This window comes from Sporobolomyces salmoneus, assembly GCF_050403485.1.
Source record: "Sporobolomyces salmoneus JCM6883 DNA, S_salmoneus_JCM6883_v1_ctg44, whole genome shotgun sequence".
Classification (NCBI taxonomy): domain Eukaryota; kingdom Fungi; phylum Basidiomycota; class Microbotryomycetes; order Sporidiobolales; family Sporidiobolaceae; genus Sporobolomyces; species Sporobolomyces salmoneus.
In genome coordinates, this window is record NW_027481119.1 from 27,087 (window position 1) to 50,113 (window position 23,027).

The 23,027-nt window shown below is 50.7% G+C and overlaps 10 protein-coding genes across 10 annotated transcripts; 9 read left to right on the forward strand and 1 right to left on the reverse strand.

Annotated features, from left to right (window-relative positions):
* Positions 1-122: 122 nt before the first annotated feature.
* On the forward strand, positions 123-987 carry TSA1 (thioredoxin peroxidase TSA1; the record flags this gene model as incomplete). The annotated part of the gene is made up of 5 exons (XM_076633757.1): positions 123-191; positions 264-324; positions 386-745; positions 811-860; positions 925-987. The coding sequence occupies 5 exons, from the start codon at positions 123-125 to the stop codon at positions 985-987; spliced, it is 603 nt and encodes a 200-aa protein (XP_076486222.1).
* Positions 988-1,921: 934 nt separating this feature from the next.
* On the forward strand, positions 1,922-3,203 carry JCM6883_003211 (NudC domain-containing protein; the record flags this gene model as incomplete). Its single annotated transcript, XM_076633758.1, has 6 exons — positions 1,922-2,018; positions 2,254-2,448; positions 2,601-2,770; positions 2,849-2,866; positions 3,016-3,057; positions 3,135-3,203. The coding sequence occupies 6 exons, from the start codon at positions 1,922-1,924 to the stop codon at positions 3,201-3,203; spliced, it is 591 nt and encodes a 196-aa protein (XP_076486223.1).
* Positions 3,204-3,559: 356 nt separating this feature from the next.
* JCM6883_003212 (histidine phosphatase family protein) lies at positions 3,560-5,016 on the forward strand (the record flags this gene model as incomplete). The annotated part of the gene is made up of 6 exons (XM_076633759.1): positions 3,560-3,593; positions 3,720-3,726; positions 3,881-4,048; positions 4,140-4,219; positions 4,300-4,787; positions 4,873-5,016. 6 exons carry the CDS (start codon positions 3,560-3,562, stop codon positions 5,014-5,016), a joined length of 921 nt encoding a protein of 306 aa, XP_076486224.1.
* A 762-nt stretch (positions 5,017-5,778) lies between these two features.
* On the forward strand, positions 5,779-9,418 carry JCM6883_003213 (uncharacterized protein; the record flags this gene model as incomplete). Its single annotated transcript, XM_076633760.1, has 5 exons — positions 5,779-8,094; positions 8,167-8,517; positions 8,582-8,883; positions 8,942-9,036; positions 9,096-9,418. 5 exons carry the CDS (start codon positions 5,779-5,781, stop codon positions 9,416-9,418), a joined length of 3,387 nt encoding a protein of 1,128 aa, XP_076486225.1.
* A 559-nt stretch (positions 9,419-9,977) lies between these two features.
* Positions 9,978-10,870, forward strand: JCM6883_003214 (uncharacterized protein; the record flags this gene model as incomplete). The annotated part of the gene is made up of 5 exons (XM_076633761.1): positions 9,978-10,127; positions 10,194-10,258; positions 10,323-10,437; positions 10,505-10,721; positions 10,806-10,870. The coding sequence occupies 5 exons, from the start codon at positions 9,978-9,980 to the stop codon at positions 10,868-10,870; spliced, it is 612 nt and encodes a 203-aa protein (XP_076486226.1).
* A 504-nt stretch (positions 10,871-11,374) lies between these two features.
* LSM1 (Lsm1p) lies at positions 11,375-12,055 on the forward strand (the record flags this gene model as incomplete). The annotated part of the gene is made up of 4 exons (XM_076633762.1): positions 11,375-11,435; positions 11,504-11,572; positions 11,651-11,772; positions 11,879-12,055. The coding sequence occupies 4 exons, from the start codon at positions 11,375-11,377 to the stop codon at positions 12,053-12,055; spliced, it is 429 nt and encodes a 142-aa protein (XP_076486227.1).
* Positions 12,056-13,555: 1,500 nt separating this feature from the next.
* Positions 13,556-15,042, forward strand: PET9 (ADP/ATP carrier protein PET9; the record flags this gene model as incomplete). Its single annotated transcript, XM_076633763.1, has 7 exons — positions 13,556-13,617; positions 13,800-13,846; positions 13,921-14,412; positions 14,487-14,565; positions 14,639-14,753; positions 14,822-14,941; positions 15,013-15,042. 7 exons carry the CDS (start codon positions 13,556-13,558, stop codon positions 15,040-15,042), a joined length of 945 nt encoding a protein of 314 aa, XP_076486228.1.
* A 963-nt stretch (positions 15,043-16,005) lies between these two features.
* Positions 16,006-19,044, reverse strand: GLC3 (1,4-alpha-glucan branching enzyme; the record flags this gene model as incomplete). Its single annotated transcript, XM_076633764.1, has 14 exons — positions 16,006-16,047; positions 16,127-16,351; positions 16,416-16,620; positions 16,712-16,762; positions 16,829-17,217; positions 17,286-17,499; positions 17,575-17,832; positions 17,899-18,001; positions 18,077-18,204; positions 18,279-18,334; positions 18,415-18,527; positions 18,591-18,760; positions 18,850-18,882; positions 18,965-19,044. The coding sequence occupies 14 exons, from the start codon at positions 19,042-19,044 to the stop codon at positions 16,006-16,008; spliced, it is 2,067 nt and encodes a 688-aa protein (XP_076486229.1).
* A 284-nt stretch (positions 19,045-19,328) lies between these two features.
* On the forward strand, positions 19,329-20,411 carry SRP72 (signal recognition particle subunit SRP72; the record flags this gene model as incomplete). Its single annotated transcript, XM_076633765.1, has 4 exons — positions 19,329-19,416; positions 19,476-19,711; positions 19,770-19,838; positions 19,899-20,411. The coding sequence occupies 4 exons, from the start codon at positions 19,329-19,331 to the stop codon at positions 20,409-20,411; spliced, it is 906 nt and encodes a 301-aa protein (XP_076486230.1).
* A 134-nt stretch (positions 20,412-20,545) lies between these two features.
* On the forward strand, positions 20,546-22,664 carry PGS1 (CDP-diacylglycerol--glycerol-3-phosphate 3-phosphatidyltransferase; the record flags this gene model as incomplete). The annotated part of the gene is made up of 6 exons (XM_076633766.1): positions 20,546-20,776; positions 20,862-20,933; positions 20,996-21,273; positions 21,335-21,989; positions 22,061-22,235; positions 22,312-22,664. 6 exons carry the CDS (start codon positions 20,546-20,548, stop codon positions 22,662-22,664), a joined length of 1,764 nt encoding a protein of 587 aa, XP_076486231.1.
* Between the last annotated feature and the right edge of the window lie 363 nt (positions 22,665-23,027).

Here is a 23,027-nt window from a genome sequence, read left to right on the forward strand (position 1 = left end):
GCCTCGATAACTTTCGTGTGATCATACAGCGCCTCTCGTACAGCTACTAACTCCTCTTCCCGCGCCCTCTCGAAACGTTCCATCATCTTTCTATCGCCTTCCTTCCATCCTCCCAGATCACTATGGTCGCCCGCGTTCAACACCCTGCTCCCTCCTTTGAGGCCACTGCTGTCGTTGACGGATTCTTCGAGGTGAGTCTTCAGATTTTGAGACAGCAGGTCGGAATCTCTCGGATAACTAACCAAGTCTCTCTCGCCTGGTAGACTGTCAAGCTCGATCAATACAAGGGCAAATGGCTCGTACTCTTCTTCTACCCCCTCGACTGTGAGTCCTTCGAAGTTCTTTCGCTTCTCCGAAACTGGCTCGAAACTGACTCTCCCTGCAGTCACCTTCGTTTGCCCTACCGAGATCCTCGCGTTCAACCAACGTCTCGCCGACTTCGCCAAGCTCAACACTGAGGTTCTCGCCGTTTCCTGCGACTCGGAATACTCTCACTTGGCCTGGGCCAACACGAACCGCAACGAAGGAGGACTCGGACCTGATCTCAAGCTCAAGCTCGTCTCTGACAAGTCGATGAAGATCGCTCGTGACTACGGAGTCTTGATCGAGGATGCTGGGGTCCCCCTTCGTGGTCTCTTCCTCATCGACCCCAAGGGAACTCTTCGTCAAATCACCATCAACGATCTTCCCGTCGGTCGATCGGTCGACGAGACCATCAGGCTTATCCAAGCTTTCCAATTCACTGGTGTTTTGCCGGCCCTTTCCTCTGCGCCTCCAAAGCGATACTGACGGAATCGGCGTGTTCAACAGATGAACACGGTGAAGTTTGCCCCGCTAACTGGGATCCTTCTTCCAACAAGGTAAGCTATCCACCCTCCTTCTCTCCCACTGGGCTTATGACTGACATTAGCTACGACTCTACAGGACACCATCAAGACCGACCCCAAGGCCAAACTCGAATACTTCGAGAAAGCTTCGGCCAAGTAAACTCGCATTTCCTTCTTTCCCCCTCTTGTTTTTAGATTCCACGCCTATTAGATCGCATCGTACAAATACACACTTTTACCATCCTCCCCCTCTCACATCGAGGTCGGAGCAGCAGCAAATAGATTTACAAAAGTTTTCAGTTTCAACGAAGCGACGGGCGAGGTCATACGAGTGAGAGGAAGGGTTCTCGGAAAGGGTTGACAGCTGCGTCTTCACACAACATTCACCATTACTCTCCTCAAGATTATCAGTACTGACTCCTCGGATCTTCGCCTCCTTCCTTTCTCCTTTCCATCGACCTATACTCGAAACCTGCGCCCTTCCCGATCGCTACGCACCGCTTTTCCTCTGCCCTTTTGTTGTTTCGCGCACCTGTAGACGCACGAACGGTCACGCAGAAGACCCAGAAGAAGCCGGAAGCAGCAAAAAAGCTCGAATCGCCTAAATCCACCGCAAAAGATTGAATCGCAAAACGTTTCCTGATGTCCCTTATACCCCTTTCTTCCATACCGCAACCTCGTCCTCGTCATCGTACCTTGTCGTTACCGTCATACCTCGTACCCTCTTTCCGCTGTCATAGTGCTTGAAATCCTGAGCAAGCATCGCAAAAGCACTGATTCCGTTTTCGCAAGAAGAATTCGCTTTCAATGTAGAGATGGTGTCGAGCCCCAGAGCACGATTTGTAGACAGTTGTCGAAGCCTCGTGATCGTCGCGGCTGCTTAGTACTTGTTGGCACTTGAAGCTTGCGAAATAGGTTCGGGCGAAATTTTACATCCCTCTCAAGCTTCTCTCCTCCTTCTGGGGCTATCCCGCGCTTGCAAGTAAAGATGAGTCAGTAGATTGCACTCTTCACTCGAGAGATTATTCCGTCGAAGGAGAATGGTGCATCGCCCACCGAAACTTCTCTTCCTCCTTTTGTCACCTAACAAAACCATGTCGTCTCCCTCGGATGAAGCGCCTCAAGTCAGTGAAGTTGAACAGAAGAAGCTTGACGCCGAAGCCGCTATCAAGGAGAAACAGGAACAGGATGGTGAGTCGGAACTGTTCTTCATCATTCCAACGCTGTTCTGCGAGCCTCTAGCTCTCTAAGGTCGAGTCTGGACGGGTAGTCGAAAGACCGTAGCTATGAATGGCTGCTGAGCAAAGGTCAGGCCGTCTCGAGCTGCTTAGGACTCGTTCAAAGAGATCTTTCCCTCAACTTCCCTCCTCTCCTCCTCTTACCATTTAAGCTAGACGAGCTGACACACCCTGAGTCACTTCTGTAGCTCTCCCCTACAGGTGGCGACAAACCCTGAACGATGTAACCGTCTCGATTCCAGTTCCGCCCGGAACGAAAGCGAAGCAACTAGTCGTCGAGATCAAGAAGACTTCGATCAAAGCTGGATTGAAAGGCGAAGAACCGATCTTGAGTGGTCAGTTACCGAAGGAGATCAAGGTCGATGATTGTACTTGGACCCTTGGTGAGCTCGTTTTTCGCACGATTTCGACGTTTAGACTGGAAGCTGATGTAACCTCGCTCGCTCCTGCGCTAAATGACTATTCATCGTCTTCTCTTCTCCCTCGACCCTCCATGCTCCCCTCCGCCTCCCTGCCCGTTCCTCTCGTACCGCAGACGATTCAAGAGAAATCACGATCTCGCTCGAAAAAGGTTCGATTCAACAATCTTGGTGGCCTCACGTCGTCACGTCGGCTCCCAAGATCGATACGACAAAAATTAACCCGGAGAACTCGTCCTTGAGCGATTTGGACGGCGAAACGAGAGCAATGGTAGAGAAGATGATGGTGAGAATCTCCCTGTCTCAAGCGTCCTTGCATAGTGTGTAAGACTGACTGACTGGTCCCGATGATCGACGATTATAGTTTGACAACCAGCAAAAGGTACGCTGAACCTCCGCTTCACCGCTTTTTCGAGCTGGACGTACATTCCTGACGTTCTTCGATGGCATCCCTTCCCTCCACATCTTCTCCCCCTGTTCTCACTATCTAACCCCGCGAAACATACAAATGACGACGCTACTGAGCTGCAGCAAATGGGTAAGCCAACATCGGAAGAACTGAAACAACAAGAGGTACGCAATCAATTCTCCTTTTCGCTCAGCTAGCCTTGGAGGCACTGACTACTTTCTTGCGCATGGACGATGTTCAGATGATCAAGAAGCTGCAAGCACAACACCCAGAGATGGACTTCAGTAACGTAAAGAACATGCCGCAATAATCGAAAATTTGCAAAAGAATACCCGTTCAAACGTTTCCGGACTCTCGTTGTTTGTGCGACTCGGGAGTACCTTTTTCGACTGACGCGCTGAATCAGCTTCTCCGCCTGGGAGAGAAGATGATGCCTGTCTGCGAACTTCGCACTTCTGCGAAATCAATTTGCGAAAGTTCAGCTTTGCTCTCTTGCCTCACACCCTCATCGCGCAAATCCGTCTCCAGCAGACTCTTCTCCAAAGGGCTCGTCGTCAAGCAGCTTGTAGTCCTTCACCAGCTCTCAGAAATCGTCATTACAACTACCTCGCTCTCTTCTCGCTACTCTCCACCGCTTCGACTCGAATCGCTCTCGCTTAGACTACCATGACGCTGAAGACCATCTATGTCGCCCGTCACGGTACGCTCCTCCTCGTTTCCCGCTTCCCCGAGACATTCCGCTGATGAACCAACTTATTCCCTTTCTACCTTACCACCCCTCTCCTTGTTGCTCGGATACTCTTGGATACTCTTCGGGTCATCATAGGCTTCCGGTAAGCCCCCCTTCTGGCTTCCGAGCTACGGTGAAATCGGCAAGAAACTGACAGTTCTTCCCACCCTCTCGACTGCCCCCTCTCTACCACGCCTGCCCTACCCCTTGCCTTGCTCATCTGAACCCCCCATGTAACGCCTGTCGACCCATCTCAGTCTGTCATGGGAAACCCAAACATGGACTTCCCCAACTGGAGTTCCTCGCGATCCTCCTCTTTCAGCTCACGGAGTCGATCAAGCGAAAGAACTAGCCGCATTCTTGAAAGATGAGGTTAATGTGACGAAGGAGGATATCAAGGAGGGGAAAGTAATGCTGTTTAGCTCGTGAGTTTCGCAAGAAATTGCGCTCTTCCCGTTTTTTTCGCTTGTTTCCGCAGAGCTGATCGATTCTCGGAGTGACGTTTGTGGGAGCTAGTCCTCTGTATCGATGTGTACAGACTGCGAAACCGACTTCGGAGACACTGAGTTTGCCGATTCACATTGAAGACGGTCTAGGTGAGCTCTTCTCTCCTATCTTCGCCCTCCAATCAATCCGGCTGACGTATCTCGCATCCGCATTCCTCTACCGTTCACAGGAGAATGGTATCTCCCCGTCCGAAAAGGACTCCACCCAGCCCTTTCAACCTCTCAATTCCTCGGTCAATTCTTCCCACCGTCCCTTCTCGCTCCACATGATTCCCCCTCGTTCTGGACTCCTCTTCTAACTCCCCCTCGTACCGGTGAATCAATGTACGAGATCCACGTCCGAGCCGTCGAATTCCTCAAAGTCCTGGTGCCTCGTCTCGAAGAACTAGGAGTTGAGAAAGTGATCGTTTTCTCCCATGCGGCGACTTGTATTGCTTTATCGAGGGCACTTGCGGGAGATTTGGGAGGGTTGAGTAAGGATAAAGAAGGGAAGGAATGGAATGAAGAGGAGAGACTCGCATGTCGAGCAGCGACGTGCAGTGTCTCGAAATTCGAGAGAAAGGAAGGGGAGAAAGTGGAGTGGGAGAGGGTTTGGAATGGGAAGACGGACTTTTTGAAGGGGGGCGAGGAGAGACACTGGGAGTTTTCGTTCGTCGAGGTGAGCTTGAGCTTCTTCCATCTAGTTTCCCATTCTTCTCCCTCTCCTCGGTCACGCTGAAACGCTTGTGCGATTGTCTTGATAGGAATACGAAGAAGATGGTCTCCTCGATGATGGAACCGAAGCCGGCAAAGTTGCTTCGGATAACTACAAGGGCCTACCAAACGAAGGCAAGAAAGAATCGACAGCGACAACAACGTCGTCGCATGCCGTTGAGGGCAAGCTATAGATGCGTAGAAGGGTGGAGTCTGTTTATAGTGTATCGATGCATAGCAGGGAGGAGGAGCAGGTTTTTAAAGGACGAACGTTCTTGCATTTTCAGCATTTTCGCAATCCTATCGTGCTTAGCCTTTTGCTATTTCGTCGTCGATCTCTCGACTTGCACCTCGAGCGTAGGATCAGAGCATGATGTGAGATCGGAATGCCAGAATCCGAATAGGGTAATCGGGTTAATGAACTTGAGCTCTTCAATTACAGAAACTGAGTTCGTCGAGCAGCTTCAACTTCAACTTCGACTCCCTCTTTCCCCTATCCCTTTCATCCCGACTTTCGTTCTCAGCACGACGCTCCTCCTTGTAGCATATCACGACACCCACTACGACTGCATCGGCTTTTCACCCATTCACTGATTCATTGTCATCTCTTCCGACTCTTCATCTCGTCTCATCGCGCCAACAGAGCGACTTACAGCCTCAGAGTAGCTCACGGGATCTGGTGAGAGCTCAGATTAGGTTCACGAACAAAGGTAAGCCTTTCTCTCGACGAAGAAAGGGACGTCTAAGTGGAGGGGACGAGAGAATGGGATTCTCGTCTCAACGGCTTGGAATAGGGTGGGCGAGCGATCCCTGCAACATGGACAGCATACAACCAACTCACAACCGTAGAGTAGCTCGAGAGCTGACTACAAGTTGGTCGATTCAAACAGTTCTGGTTCTGAAATCGCCTCGATCGACTCTCCTGCAGACTCTTGCGCCAGACGGAGAACCTCAAGATGACTTCTGGACGGTCAAACAGCTCTCCATTGTCTTCCCCTCCGATAACGTCTCGAGAAGCACCTCAATTACCCCCACTTTCTCGTCACCACTCAAGATCTTCTTCGCAACTCGCGACTCTCGCATCACTTTCCCTCTCTCCGACTAGTCCGACGTCTCCTCGACAACTTCCTCCACACAATGTATCCCCTCGATCGAGTCAATTTGGAGGAGTAATGAATGGAATGACTCCTTGGAGCGATCGACCGCTCGGACGCGAACGAGAAGAAGACGAACATACGGAACAAGGTGGTAGTTGTAACACGAGCTCTTCGAGTGGATACGATAATCGATCGACGACGAGTTCCTCCTCGATCACATCCTCTTCCTCTTCTTCTCAACCGACAAATCCAAGCACAAATCCAAATCGAAAATCTCTCCTTCACGACCGACGGAAAACGCTCCCTTCCGTCGTTTCCCCCTCTCCTCTATCTCACCTCGTCTCGACCGCCTCGACTCCTTCTCCAGTCGCTTCCCCCGATCTAAACGAACCGAATTCCCCTTTTTCTCCCGATACTCGAACCGCACTAGCTTCACTCCCTCCGACAGATCCGACTACAACAGCTCAAACTTCGTTCCCCAGTTCTTCGATCGGGTTAGCGCAATTGATTCAACAGAAGAGGAGACAGGCTTCCGCACCTTATTTCAATACCGCGAGAAATCATCATCATCCTCAATATCCTCAACAAAGGCTTTCATCAGCAGAATACGGTAATGGAGTGACGGTCATGTCGGGAGGAGGAACTGGTGGACCATCGAATTGGAATGGAGGATGGAATACTTCTTCTTCTTCGGCGATTTCAGATTCCGGAACGAGCTCTCCTACCGGCGGCGGTAATCTCGAACTCGGTACTGGACCGTCTTTACCCCCATCTCGAAGTCGATCTCGACATGGTTCCCGACGATCAACCACCTCCGGTCGACTCTCGCTCCAAACGAGTGGACTTCATCTCTCTTTGAACGATTCGAAGTTATCGAGTCCTGGATCGATGTCTTTACCGGAAGGAGGAGGGATGGCAGAAGAAGGAATGGTCATGACTCCTACTACGGAGGAATGGAGGAGTTTAGGAGGGAAATTGAGTGAATTGGCCGATTTGAGAGCGAAGGATGAGGAACGATTGAGGTTGAAAGAGGAGGAGCGGAGGTCGAGGTGGGAGAAGGAACAGAGCGAAGGGCCGAAAGCGCGGGAGGAGACAGTTAAGAGGAAGAGGAATCCGTTGAGACCTTCGTTGTGGGATGTTTCATCGGACGAAGACGACGATGACGATGAAGAATCTTCGTCGGATGATCTGGGATTATCGTTGAGTCTGTCGAGGTTCACGAGTAGTAGTGATAAGAAGAATAAGAAGAAGAAAGGGGGATTAGCGTCGTCAACTCCTTCTTCAGTTTCGATACCGACTCCAACTCCTCCTCCCGCTGCTCCTCCGGAGAAACCACCTTCGAATTCTTTCGACTCTGGTCATACGATCGAACGACCGAATTATTCTCATGTCCCGAAATCGTCGTTCTCGTATTCTTCAACTCGAGGAGGAACGGCAGGAGGATTCGTTTCTCATTCCAACACTTCCTCGCTCTCTTCCATCTCCACTCCACTATCCGCTCCACCGACAGGACCGAAGACTTTCGAAGGGAATCAACAATCGCAACCCGATCTCACCTCTTCCTCAAAAGCTCCCGATTCCGAACCCTTGCCCGCGATCGAAACGTTCAAACCTACTCATCGACCTCAAAAGAGTGAATCCTCGATCCAACTCCATCCTACAACAATCGCGAGACCAGCCCTTTCGAGAGGTTCACTCACTTCCGCCACGGGAGGTCTCAGCTCACCTCCGATCGTGATCAATAAAGATCAAGAAGAAGGAGTGATTCGTTCTTCTCCTCCACGGTTACCCAAGCTCCCGTTACCGCCGACCGTGTTACAATCACTCGAAGAAGGGTTCACTACCTCAGGAGGAGGAAAAGGAGGAGGAGGAGGGTCTGGTACACCTCGCTCGACTGCTCCAACTCCCGCACTCGATCAGAACGAAATCCCGACGCCTTACGAACCTCCATTCGCGATTCCTTCACCGGCACGAGATGAGACAGGTTCGATCGTGACGGCCGTCGATCTCGATTGGACGAAACCTTTAGGTCCGGTTGATCCGAGGACTTATTCTGCAGTGACTGGGTTGAGGGATATATCGAGCTTTGTCGTAGATAGGGAAGAGGCGGGAAAAGGAGCTTATGGGAGCGTGAGGAGAGCGAGGGAAAAGGGACCGAAGGGTCAACCGATTGGCGTGAGTCCTGCTTCTCTCTCTCTCTCCCGACGAGTCCTTCCTCGTACTGATATGTCTAGTTGTGTTGTTCAGCCCGAGTTGATCATCAAGTATGTCATCAAACAACGAATCCTCGCCGATTGTTGGAAGAAGCACAAGATTCTCGGTCCTATCCCGATCGAAGTTCACGTCCTCGATCATCTTCGTCGAGTTCCGTTCGTCCCGCGACCTCGGCTGAGGTACATGAGTGCGGCTCGAGAGCGGAGGGAATCGAACGTCGCCGGAGGAAGGAAGAGATCGGGAGGAGGAATCACTCGAAGAGACTCGGGGAAACCAGAAGTCGATCTCTGGACAGGAGGAGAGGACGGAGGAATCATAGCGACGGGACATCCGAACGTGTGTGGGTTGTTGGATTTCTTCGAGGACGGGGAGTTCTACTATCTCGTCAGTAAACACTTTCACCCTTTTCTTCCCTCACCTCGAGACTGACACGCTCGATGTGAGATAGGTCATGCCTCAAGCTACCGCATCCGTTACTTCCGAAAACTCTTCATCTCCCTCGAGAGGTCAAGACCTATTCGATTTCGTCGATTTGCATCCGACTGGACTCCCACCTCAACCGATCGCTCGAATCCTCTCGCAAGTCGCAGACGCTCTCGCGTTCTTACACGAACACTCGATAGTACATCGCGATATCAAGGACGAGAACGTCGTGTTAGATGCAGATGGGAACGTGAGATTGATCGATTTTGGATCTGCGGCTTATGTCAAGGACGGGAGGTTCTTCGATACGTTTTCGGGTACTCTAGAGTGAGTACTGTCATCTGCTTCTCGATGTGCGTTGACTGACGATGTCTTGCGTTCACAGTTTCGCTGCACCGGAAGTCCTGAAAGGAGCTCGATACAGCGGAAAAGAACAAGACGTTTGGGCTCTTGGGGTTCTCGGCTACGTTCTCATCTGCGGTCAGTCTCCTCTCCTCCTTCCACTGACTCACAATCACTGACTCTCGGGTCGTTCACAGGTGAATGTCCATTCTGGTCTCCCGAAGAAGCGATGCGAGGTCTAGCTCCTGACTCCCGCGCATTCGCCCAACTCCAACTCAAACTACCCGACTCTGCCCTCCAAGTCGGCTCTCCATCGCCTTCGCCGAGTCATGAAGAGGAAGGAGGAGAACTTTCAATGACGGACGCGATCGACCTCGTCACGAGGTGTTTAGAGATTGATCTTAGCTTGAGACCTTCTGCGGATGCCGTGTGTGATCATACGTTCTTAGCTGGTGAAGGAGGGTGGAGAGGAAGGAGGGGATGGGATCCAGTGGTTGAGAGCGAAGAAGAGGGAGCTTGATAGTTTTTTCGACGGAAACTTTCGTTTCCTGTAGCCATGCATAGTCGTTCATTCCCCCTCAGCTGCTACAGTATCTCTCATCGTCGTTTGAGCATAAAGAGCTATGTAACTTTCCGCTGTGAGACACTTCTTTCCGGACAGCGAGTCACGAAAGCGAATGAGTGCGAGAGAACTTCTCTCGAAGCTTCTTTCTGCAGAGAACAAGTTACGAACAAATTCTTCGTTGTGTCGAACTGATCCAAGAGCCGTTGAGAATTGGCATTCTTTCTGGAAGTTCTCACTTTGCTCTTCCATGAAAAGTCGTTGAGCGAACGAGATCTACAGCGGAGAAAGAATGAGACGTCTGTTTCGATCACTCTTCCATCTTGACCAAGCTAGAAAAGTTTCGAACGACTTGCTCCTTCGACACCACCACCAGCGCGACACTCTGCCTCTCAAGAACAGACCACCTTCATCCATCAACTTTTGAGAACCTTCTTCGACTCGCTTGCGGGGTCCAAGGTATCGAGTTGACATCGCCTCTTCATCAAACCCGAACTGAGGACTAGCGAATCTGAGGATGGCAAGTGAGGAGACGGGCGGTAGTAGCAAAGAGGTGGAAACGGTTCAAGCTCCTTCTCCTTCGACACCGCCGAGATTGAGCAAAGTGCAGTTGCGGAAAGCACCAGTTTTGACGATTTGTGGGATCAATATCAACTGTTCTCTACAGGTGAGTCTCTCTGCAAACCTCTCTGCGTTCGTTTGAGGACTTGCGCTCATACGCGCCCCGAAACAGGATTTCATTCCGTTAGGAAATATGGTCGAAGCGGGCTTGCTCGTGCGAGACCGAATGGACACTGTGTAAGGTCTCTAGTCGCTTCAGCCACGTCGTGACTCCTCGCTGAAACGATCATGGATCGCGCAGGAACCTCGCGTTTCGAGACGAAGCGACGAGGAAGAAAGCTTTCAGGATACTTGAGGGTGAACCAGCTCGAGAAATCCTCGATGACTACTCCCAATACTCGAACTACTATGTCGCTGTACGTTGCCTTATCCTCCCGCCACTCGTCCTCACATGAGCTGACACGGAGAGCGAACGCAAAACAGTGGAGACCACCAGCGGAAACTGCTTTCTTTCACCTCGAACCGATGGACGGATCAGTGTTCGACCACAGACGGCGAATCTACCTCAAGGACGAGTTCAAGCCGGAGGGATACGAGAATGGACCGACGGAGACAGCTGCGGTATCGACGACAATATGTTCGAGAACCGAGGAGGAATCGACTTCTGGGAGGATCAAGCCAGTCAGCGCGTTCTTGACAAGTGAGTAACGTCTCCTCGATCAGGATCTCGGCTCGGTGGAAAGAGAGACGCGGAACTGACAGAGGTTGAATCCTTGTTTCGCAGATACTCAACCACCTCCGAAAGTCTGTCCCGCCTGTCGCCGATTCTACACCTTCGTTCCCGCCTAGCCTTTCCGTCAATCACACCGATACCTGTACCTCTCGTCCACGAATTCACTCGCATACTTCTTTCGCAATCTGGTTTCTACTTGTCTGAATTTTGGGTTTATTGTTTCTTCAGGTTCTCCTTTCGTCATTCCTGGTCTTATCCCGTCACCTCTTATCTCCTCATTATCTCGTCTGTTGTCATTTATACACGCAATGTCAGGGCGAACGAAGCAGAAAGCTGCGAAGCGAGAGCCAGAGGAGAAAGCAAGAAACGAGCTGAGACAGTTTGCGGTGAGCCAGAGCGATCGCTGCCGACCGATTAGCGTATCAATGAAGAGCACCGTGATGCGCCAATCGTGTCGTCAGGTCAATCGAGTGAGAGGTACGAAGCCGACAGAGTGATTCGCTTTCTCGTCCCACTTCAATCTCGATCACCTCTCTATCATCCGCGCACAACCTCCAGACGCATCTGTACATTCGTCTTTAGCTACCATATACCCGACTACGACCCAGCAGCTTGTTTGAATGGATCCATTAGCGAATTTACAATTCACCACTTCGGGAGCGCTCATTGAACTCGTAGACAGTCAGTACCACCTCTCTCGCTACCCTTTGCACTCCCCAGTCTCATCCAATCGAGTTGCGCGTGATCAGAGAAAGTATTGGTGCATTTGAGGGACGATCGCAAGCTCGTTGGAGTTCTGAGATCTTATGATCAATACGGTCCGTCCAACTCTCCTGTACTCTTCCAGACGATCCCAACTGACGACTAATGGATCATGTGCGCGTGAGGGAACACAGCGAATTTGGTGTTGACACAAACTGTCGAACGGTTATTTCATCCTCCTTCGAAATCTTATGCTCAAACAGACCGAGGGGTCTTCCTGGTACGAGGAGAGAACGTCGTGTTACTCGGTGAAGTCGTATGTCCCTTTTCGTCCCTCCTCTCTCTCGCTTTCGTCCCAACTCGAGCTTGTTTCTCGAGTGAAGGGAAAACTGACGAATTCCTCCTCTTCTCGACGCTCGCAGGACCTCGACCTAGAAGACGCACCACTAGCGAACCTTACACTAGTACCTTGGCAATCTCTGTCGGCGTTACTGGCAACGGAAAAGAAGAAAGGCTCGACGGAGAAGAAATTGACGGAGATAGTTTTGTTTGAGCGACAAGGGTTTGGGGAGGAAGGAGGAGAAGGCGACGCCTACTAGGATCGGCTAGTCTAGATCAGGTCGATTCGAGCTGGATTTGGCTGTCGGAAGTAGTCCAGTCATAAGGAGGGAGATTGAGGGAAGTAATCACATCTGGACGAGACGGGGGAGAAGTGAACGCGGAACGATAGATGGGCAGGATAGAGCACGTCGAAGAGACAGGCGCTACTAGGAGCTAGATACCATCACACATAACATTCCCGTCTTTATTCATTCAACAGACTAGGCAATGAACCAGATTTTTTCCAAATGTGCTAGAAACTCTCGTTCGTCGAGACAAGAGCTTTAGGGACGATCCAGCGGCTCGAAGCGAAGAGTCGCCCTCCAGCTCTGATATGAGAGCTCGAGAACCACGCTCAACAATCCCGCTTCAGAGAAACCTGACACTTTCTCGTGAACAGTGAACAATCTATGATCAAGCTTCCCGTCTCGCGTCCGTTATCATCACGGTCATGATCACCTGTGAGCCTATCTATCCTCATGCTCTACACCTTTGCTGACCCGTAGCCTCGAACAGACTCTGGTTATCTCATTCCTGTGAGTTTTCGTTTTTTTCGTTCTTCCTTCGCCTCTGACGCCTCCCCTCTCCTGTAGATATTCTCCCAAAAGCGCTGGCTCTTCTGGTTGTCATACCTCAACCCCTTGCGGTACGGCTGGGCTGCAGCGATGAGTAACGAGTTCAAACGAGTCGATCTCCTCTGCGACGGATCCTACATCATTCCTTCGAACCTCCCTGGCAATTTCCCCCAGTACGCCTGGAGTCTGGGACCGAATCAAGTCTGCACTCTCGGCGGGTTCACTATAAGGGATGCAAACGAGAACTCTCGAATTGCCAGCGAACGTTGAACTCGTCGGAAGTTCAGGGTCGCAGCACGAGCAGAAGCTGTGAGTGAATCCGCTCTCAGAGCAGCATATGGATCCAATGAAGCCTAGAGGTAGCTACCTGCTTCACGCGACCGCAACTGAGAGCAAGCACACGAAGACGAAAATGAAAACTGCGAAACCCCGGGCTGTTTCACGCCTCGGCGCTCCCAAACGATCGCGTTCGAAGCTTAGCCATGTTAGCAGCTGTCTCTAAAGCTCGTGGTCCAAGTAGCTTCCGCTCAGATACAAAAGTCGAACCAAATCGCGTTATCGATCGATAATTCGTCTCGGAAGAAAGCGGAGGAAAGCGATTTTCCGACGACTCCGAAAGCGTGAAAGTGGGACGACAGGCTAGCAATACACCACAGAGCAGTAAAGTACGTGTCAATCCGAGCTAGAGAGACGCGAGAAGCGAATGAATGCGGTCGAAAGGGAGAGGAGAGGCGACCCAAAGATTCCTCCCTCCCTCTCTTTCTCTCTTTTTCTTCACCCTCGGTCAAATTTCTCTGTCAGTCTCAACCCTCCTCGACCTCCTACGACCTTGTACGATCTCTACAGATCAACGCATCGCCGTCCCTCGTATCAACAAGCGCATGGAACTGACCGAGGCCTTTCGACTTGGAGTAGATAACAAAAATGGCAAAGAAGTCCAAGACCCCGCAAGAGTTCTTCGCTGATTTCATGATGGGTGGTGTCTCGTGAGTTCTCTTTCCCTAGCTCGTTTGATCCGGAGAGCAGGAGAGTGTCGAGTTGGTGGAATCGGGATGGGACCTCCACGTTTTTTCGCCTCCTCGATCCCATCTCTCGCGCTCCCCTAGCTCTTTGGAGAGTACTCGGTTGACATGCAATAGACTGACATGTATCGTTTGATGTGATTTAGCGCCGCGGTTGCCAAGACCGCTGCTGCCCCCATCGAGCGAATCAAGCGTCAGTTTAACACACTCTCTCTCAACTCTCCTTGCTCCAACAGAGACTGACTCTCCTGCCATTACGATGATTAGTTTTGGTCCAAAACCAAGGTGAGATGCTCAAGTCGGGACGTCTTGCTACTCCTTACAAGGGTATCGCCGACTGTGCCGCCCGCACTTACGCCGACGAGGGACTCGTCTCGTTCTGGCGAGGAAACACCGCCAACGTCATCCGTTACTTCCCTACCCAAGCCCTCAACTTCGCCTTCAAGGACTACTACAAGTCGTTGTTCTCGTACACCCAAGCCAAGGACGGTTACGCCCTTTGGATGGCCGGTAACTTGGCTTCGGGAGGAGCTGCTGGTGCCACTTCCCTCCTCTTCGTCTACTCGCTCGACTACGCCCGTACTCGTCTCGCCGCCGACAACAAGGGTGCCGCCAAGGGAGGAAACGCTGGTGAACGTCAATTCAACGGTCTCCTCGACGTCTACAAGAAGACCCTCGCTTCCGATGGTATCGCCGGTCTCTACCGTGGTTTCCTTCCCTCCGTTGTTGGTATCGTTGTCTACCGTGGTCTCTACTTCGGTAAGTTTTCTCACTTTTCTCATTTTCTCTTTCTTTTCGATTGAAAACTCATCTCCCCCTTTCCTCCTTCCTAGGTATGTACGACTCCCTCAAGCCCGTTGTCATGACCGGATCCCTCCAAGGATCTTTCCTCGCCTCCTTCCTTCTCGGATGGTACGTTGCGATTTCATCTCCTTGGACTACCGAATTTCGAAAACTGACTCACTCACTTTCTTTCGCTCAATAGGGGAGTCACCACCGGTGCCGGTATCGCTTCCTACCCTCTTGACACCATCCGTCGTCGTATGATGATGACCTCTGGTGAGAAGGTTCACTACAACGGTATGCTCGACGCTGGACGAGTAAGTTTTTTTCGCAATTCTTTCTTCTCTCTTTCACTTGCTGACTCGCTCTTTCTTTCGCTCTGCAGCAAATCGTCAAGGCCGAGGGTGTCTCTTCGCTCTTCAAGGGAGCCGGAGCCAACATCCTCCGTGGTGTTGCCGGAGCCGGAGTCTTGTCGATGTACGACAAACTTCAAGAACTCGTCTTCGTGAGCATCGAGCCTCCTCCATCATCGCATCTGTGAGACGCTGACGCTGACCTCCTTGATTGCGCTTACAGGGAAAGGTTTACTCTGGAGGATCTGGTTAAAATATTTACGATTTCGTTTTCGCCCATTGACTTCTTTGCCTACTTCTTCTATTTTTGTTATTCTTCTACCGCCTCTCCCTCTACTCTCCCTCCTTTTACCGACTCTCTCTTCTCTCTCGTTGCATTTATCCCCCCCCGCACTCTCTCTCCCTCTCTTTCCACACGAAACTCCCTTTATGTCTCCGAGGAAATTTCGACCAAGGTTCAAAAACAAGCATCTGCATCTGTTCGAGAGTCACTGAGAGTACCCTGTAGCACGTCGTACCCGACTCGGGCAGATTTTGCGTCGTGCGTCGTTGTCATCGTCGATCTGCCTTCCTGAACTCTTGCGCGCATTTTCGAAAACTTGCGAGATCTGTCTCTTGATCAGCCTTCTGCTTCCCCGTCGGACAGGTTCTTGTCTCTGTCGGGACCTCGCGCGAATGCTTGCAAGCGATTTCCTGCATCGATCGTCGTAGCGAGGAGAGAAGAGTAGCGTGATGAGTAGAGAGAGTATTGACAGCTTTTCTTCTTACTTCTGTAGCCAGTTCGCTTCTTTGCCCGATCTAAGTTTCGAGCGCTGCCGCCAGGTGCATGCTAGATACAGACGAGATCATGACTGTTGAGGTTGATGAGGCTGTGAGAGGATCACAAGTCTGCAGAGAGAAGCTCGAGCCCTCCTCTCGTGCCTTTCTCTCTGAGCTCGGAGAGTCACAGAGGGAACGATCGGTGGTATTTCTAGAGAACGAAACTGTGGAGATTACAGGGAGAGAGAAAGGGAACAACGGAAAAGAAAAACTACTAACGAAAAACTAACTGTTTACAGAGGAAGACAACTGAACGAACTGATTGAAACGAAAGACTGACGAAGCGGGAATTTTTGAGAGAGACAAACGGAAGATATGATACAGGAATAGTAGGAAGAGGGTGAGAAGATTATCCGAAAGAGGAGAGAGAAGAGGGAATGAACCAAGCGAGAGGCTTCTAGTGAGCGAGAACTTGAACGGTACGGGAAGGAACGTAGAGCTGTGCAACGCGACGAGTCAAAATCATCAGTCAACTCAACTCTAGGCGAGGAAGAAAGTAAGAAAGAGAGAGAGCTCACTTGAAGCCAGTTCTTCCTTCCGTTCCATTCCATCGGAGTCGTGAAATGTTCCACACTCTTGTCGATTCGATCGTGACCTCCAAAGTTCTCGTCATCCGAAGACAACACGACCTTGTACTTGCCCGCCCAGTCGGTTCCGACTCGGTAATCCGTGAAAGAATCGGTAGGGTGGAAGTTGAAGACGAAGAGGAGATTTCCTCGTTCGAAGACGCAGACTTTGTCGCTCTACATACCAGGAAACGAGAGTTAGAAGCGAGCTAATCATGAAAGGAGAAGGGTAGGAGCTCACCTCATTCTTGAGAGAAACGTAAGCTTGAGGACTGCTCAACCACTGAAACTCGTCCTCCAACAAGTTCATGCTTTGATCGAACCTCCAGAGGTACTTGTATCGGAGCAAGTCGTCTTCGATGAGGTTGAATTGACGTCGAGCGTGTTGGTAAGAATCGTTGTTACCGGCACGAGGGAAATCGAGCCATTCAGGGTGACCGAATTCACTGTGTAGTCAAGGAAAAACAACTTCAGCCTCAGGCTGATCCGGATCCGGGAAGAAAGCGAGAGAGTCGAGTAAATTTCGCAATGACTCACTTTCCTTCGAAATTGAGGTAACCTTCTCCTCCAAGAGCGTGGGTGATTAGACTATATTCAACTAAACGTCAGCTGATCACGTGCACACACTAGCGTATGTGAAGAGAGACAACTGACCGAATCATTTTATGTAACGCCAAACCACGATCAACGACGACGGTCAATTCCGTCAATTCACTCATGTTCGTATACATCTCCTTATCCATCATCCAGAACGCCAATGTCTTATCCCCAACCAACGCTTGATCATGAGATTCAGCGTAACAAATACTCTTCTCCTTGTACCTTCGATTCGTGAGAGTGAAACAAATGTTCCCTAGATCCCAACTCATGTCACTCTTTGATTCCTTCAAGAGTTTGATCCACATGTCGGGAACGGCCATTGATAGACGGTAATCGAATCCGATTCCTCCTTCTTGAACCGTGCGACATAAAGCGGGCATTCCGGAAACGTCTTCGGCGATCGTGATTGAATGAGGGTACAAATCGTGAATCATCGTGTTCGCCTGTTGCAGAACACAGACCTCTCGGTTTACTAACGGAAGAGAGACTGAAGAGGAAAGGCGAGACTAACGAGCATGAGATAAACGACAGCTTCTTCATCGACGTTCTCTCCAAAGTATTCGTGATAACCTCCCGAGAATCCAGCTCCAATTCCGTGATGAGTGTACATCATCGAAGTAACTCCATCGAATCGGAACCCGTCGAATTGGTAAACTTCCATGTAGAACCGTAAATTCGAGAGTAAGAACCTCAAAACTTCGTGGGAACCGTAGTTGAACAAACGGCTGTAGGTTTAGGAGTGAAACACTTAGTCAGACGAGGTAACTGTACTAGGATGAGTGCTTCATTGTCAAACCTACGAATCCCATAATTCGTGACGACCTTTCGGACCTTCATGGAAGTATTGATGACCGCTTCCATCGAACATGTTCAATCCATCCAAACTGTTGTTCGAAGCGTGAGAATGAACGACATCCAACAAGACGGTCAAACCCATTCCGTGTGCCGTATCGATCAATTCCATCAACTCCTCGGGAGTTCCATATCGAGACGAAATGGCGAAGAATGAAGTGACTTGATAACCGAAGGAAGCGTAGTAGGCGTGTTCCATAATCGCCCTACCCAGACCGAAACGAGAGTGAGCGAAAGGGGAAAGGAAGAGAGTTGGGCTTGATCGGACACACATGAGTTGAATCGTATTGTAACCGAGAGCTTTGATTCTCGGTAAAACGTCCTTCGTGAACTCTTTGTAAGATCCAATTTTGGGTTCCGGACTCGAGATACCGACTGTTCATCCTCAAGCATGTCGTACGTTAGCCGAGTGCAAGGCAAGAGGAAACGAGCGAGTGATCGAAGACTAACCATGAGCTTCGTAAATCTTCGTGGCGCGAGGTGTAGGAGGACGTTTGTTCTTGAACGTGTAAGTTTGAGGAGGGTTCCAGAAGACGGCATCGTACAAAGGTGAAACCGTCATATCTTGGATAACTCGTCTGCAGGAGTACGATGCCGATATCAGCGCACGCTCGATTGGACGCACATAGATACCGGGGATCGAGAATCTCACTTTGACCAAGCAGGTAAACGTTCAATTCGTTCTCCACCGGGAATTTCCATCGAAATCTAAAATTCGCAAGCAACCCGCTCATCCATTCAGTTTCAAGCTCTCTTAACGTGAAGAAGGGGACGAGGAGATGCCTTACCTTCACTTTCGAGTTGTGAGGAATCGCGGGTTGACCATTCGTGTTCGGAATCGTTAATTCGAAAACTCCAAAATCGTTCTTCTTCATCGGATTCGCATTTCGATCCCATCCATCTGTCAAGCAGCAACTCCTCAGCAACCCATTCAAGAACAGCTGAGAGAGAATCAAAGACTGACTGAAATCTCCAACGAGGTACGCGGCAAGAGCGTTCGGAGCCCATTCTCGATAAGTAATATCGTTGTTCTTCTCGACGATGAATCCGTACTTTTCATAACCTCGCGAGAACTTGTCGAAGCCTCCTTCGTGAGTGTTGATCGTTTCTACCCAGTTCGCAAACTTGTCCGTTCTAACAAGGGAAGCGTTTGCGAAAAAACCGAGAGTTTTCAGCAAGGATCCCAATCAGCGAGAGAGAGTGGAAGGGGGGAAAGGACTGACCGATGTTGGATCGCTGGTTCGAATGGTGCGAGACTGGAGAGTCAGAGGTAAAAGTGAGGTGAGTTGAGAGCCCTTGAGAAAGAGGAGAGAGAGGAAAGCGAAATTGATGACGGACTATTCATCTTCTCTGATCACGGCAAACTTGCTAGGAGCTGGTGCGGCTACTGCTCTTGATTGATCTGTGGATGTTGACATACTGTGACTTCACAAGGGAGAGCGAAAGAAGAGTAGAAATCGATTGGGAAAGGTGGGAAGAGTGGAGAGAAATTGGAGAAGGGGAGTGGGGTAAATCAGTCAACTGGGGGAGAGAGTGAGCTGGCGGTACGGATTGCTCACGTAGAGTAACTGTGCGATAGAATGGAAAGGGTAGAAGATAAGAAAGAGAGAAGCGAGTGCGAAAAGTTCGATCTGGTGATGTGGCAGCCTGTGAAATTATGCGCTGGACAACTCTCCTCTTCTCATTCACTTACGATACGACCATGTCATCGACTCAGAAGCTGTACCGAACGCTACACGATCAGTTGGATCAATCTCTTTATGCTGCCGCTCTGCGAACGGTTTCGAAAAGTACGTCTCAACTCCCGCTCTCTGAGTCCGCCGAGTACTCATCTGTGTCGCGTGGACAGTCCTCCGAGTCGAGCCTGAAGATGCCCTCGCCCTATCAACTCGTCTACAGCTCTTGCTCGCGTTGGAACGGTACCCGGAAGCGCTGAAATCGGCGGATCAACCGATTCAACCAGTCGAACGCGCTTATGCTCTGTACAAATCGGCGAGAGCGAAGGAAGCTAAGGAAGTGCTCGAACAAGATGAGGAGGTTGATCTCGAGCAGGATCGAGGCGCGAAAGTGTTGCTCGCTCAAGTCGTGAGTTTTCAAAAGAGCTATCCTTGCTTCGTCGCAGAGCTGACGGACCTGTCTGCAGGACTACCGACTAGGAAACTATGAAGAGAGTAGAGATGTATTTGATGATCTGGCAAATACCGCAGATACCGTGAGTCTGGCTCTGCTCGCGCCGATTTTCAATCTTCGCTCAAGACCATCTCGTTTTCAGGATTCACCCGAACTGGACGACTTACAACACAACTCTGAACAATGTTCCTCTCACCTCTCCTTCCTCTCTTCCGTTCCCTCGCTTTCCTCCGACCAACTCAACATTGAAGACCTCGAATCTCGTCCTCTCTCCCTCGTTCTCCCCTCTCAGCCTCGCACTCTTCGACTCCCCGTCGCCTCTACCTCAAATGTCAAACCCGTTCCTGAAGAGAACCCCTCAATGCCCAAATCTCGTTCCAAGACTCGACCTTTGAAACGCTTCGATCCGAACCGAGTTCCGGCCGAAGATCGATGGATCCCAAAGAGACAGAGACCTTCGATGCGGGATCAACTGTTACAGAACAAGGAGAAGATGAGGGGAAAGAAGAGGGACAAGGTACAGGCTTTGACGCAGGGGAGTTCAGCGGTAGAGGAACCGCCATCGACGCCGGGGAAGGGAACGAATACTCCGAGCAAGGCGAGTGGGTACAAGGGCGGAGGAGGAGGAGGGAAGAAGAAGAAAGGGAAAAAGTAATAGCTGTGATAGCAATAATGAATATCGTTGCGAAAGAACCGTCACGAGGATGCGAGTCTTGCGAGACGCAGCTCTGAGCCAGTTCCGAAGAATTTCTCATTCTCCCTCACATTTTCGCATCTCGGCCTATATTCATGCTCAAGCATGGCACGCTGCGGCAGTTCACTCGACGGTCGCTGCTAGCTCAACCCACTCGGAGAAGCACGAGTTCAACGACGACTTCAGCAGCGGTTCGACCCGATCAAGGACATCCAGCGTTTCAAGACCTCGAAGAACGATTAGAACCCCTCCCTTGCTTCCGTACGAGAGCTCAGGAATGTGTAAAGGTCCTGTATGAGCCCCAGGAGTTCTATCAACGGTTGTTGGTCAGTTTCGAGTTCCCGATTCTCTCCACATTCAACATTTCATCGAGTCTGACACCAGAACTCGCTGCTGCGCTCGGGAGAATAGCACAAGATCAGGAATGCAAAGAGGACAATATTCATCGCTAGTCTCTACGTCGGGAAAGAAGAGAAAGAGCTGGTCAGTCTTCGCTGCCCTCTGTCCCCTCTCTCTAGCTAAGCTGATGAACACTTCTGTGGTAGATATCTACGCTCCATGATGCACTACGGCGGAACCCTTCGCTCGAGCTCACTTTCTTGACCGACTATTTCCGTTCAACTCGAGAAACCCCGAATCCTTCTTCCGCTTCCCTCCTCGCTTCCCTATCTGCCGCCTTTCCCGACCGAGTCGACCTCAGACTGTTCCATACGCCTGATCTGTATGGATGGAAAGAGAGGGTCGTGCCGAAGCGGTTCAATGAGGGTTGGGGTTTGCAACATATGAAAATTTATGGTTTCGACGACGATGTCATCATGTCTGGGTGAGCGCTCGATTCCACTCCCGCACCGTAGAACAGCGGCTAATCTTCCGACACGATGTAGGGCAAACCTAAGTCGAGACTACTTTACAAATCGACAAGACCGCTACATTGAATTCTCGCATCATCCACCTCTCGCCGATTTCTTCTCATCCCTAGTCTCCATCACCTCATCATATTCATATCGACTCACCGCAACAGACACTTCAACCCAGCATCCATCCATCACGCTCGGTTGGCCAACATCGAACCCATTCCCGTGTGCTCCGTTTCAAAAACCGCATTTAATTCCAGCTTATGTCAATTCCGCCGCGGAAGCTTATAACGACCTCATCAAGCGATGGACGGAGAAACCTTGGAGAGACCTCGCTTCTCCATTACCTCCGTTTCATTCCTCCTCCTCTTCCGATTCCTCAGCTCTCGGCAACGCTTCGCCACCACCCTCGACGATCCTCTCCTCGCATCCGTCCTATCCTCTCCAATCTCCCTACGACACAACCCTTCGACCCGTCCTCCAAATGTACCCATTCCAACAAACTCAAGAAACCTCGCTCGTAGTTCCTTCGATCTTTAAAACCGCAAACATGCTAGCTACTGCACCCGGAGGTGGAGAAACGAAGATCGATTGGACGAGTGGATATTTCGGGTTGAGGAAAGAATATAAAGAACTCGTTTTGGGCTGCAAAGCGAAAGTCGGAATCGTTTCCGCTTCCCCCGAGGTTCGTCTACGCTATTTCGCGGTCATCATTCCTAGGAACTTTGGACTGATGAAGCGTTTTCTGACGAACAGGCGAATGGATTCTTCGGTTCGAAAGGAGTTTCGAAATATATTCCACCGGCTTACACGCAATTCTCGAAAGATTTCTACGAAGAACTCGTCGAACAAGCAAAGAGGCGGAAGAAGTCGGAATTGGGGGTCGAAATGAGGGAATGGAAGAAGGATAATTGGACTTATCATGCGAAAGGTGAATCTCTGTCTCGCTCTTTCGCTCGCCTCCCACGGACAAGGCAACTGATGGTTCGAGATCTCGAGGTTCACAGGTATCTGGTTGACTCCCGCCTTGTCGAACCGCTCCTCGACGCCTCTCAACGCATCCCCTCTCGCCGACGCGAACGATCTCGACCAATACCTCCTCTCTCTCACTCCCCTCCCGCCTTATCTCACCCTCATCGGTTCCTCGAACTATGGCTCTCGATCAGCGACGCGAGATCTCGAAGCGAACGTATTGATCACGACGCAAAGTTACGGGTTGCGGAAACAACTGGAGAAAGAGTTGAAGGCGATTCGGAAAGATGCGGGAGATGTCGTCGATGAGAAATTGTTCGAGAGGAAGGAGAGGAAAGTAGGATGGGGGGTAAGGGTCGCGGCGAAAGTTATCGAGAGTATGTTGTAAAGCAGAGCATCTTTAAGATCTTTTGAGGTTGGTCGGCATCGAACGTAACACGCTTTGAGGGCCCCTCGGTCGCACGCAGCAACGTAACTGACAGATCAACGATGATGGCGCGGGTCTTCTTGACAATGAAAGCGTCCCTAGTTGCGATACCGACGCGCGATTAACGATACTCGAATGCTCGCAAAGCTTCAACATCGCAGGTCGCTGTGTCGAGGCGGTCCCTCTAAGGCACTTGAAATCGCGACACTCTTCGCCTAGCGTCGTGGTTCGACTGCAACGCCGCAACGCCGCAACACGTAGAAGCGCCGAGCTACGTACTGATTTTCGAGAAAGAAGCTCAAATTTGCGGCCCGTGCGTCTCTT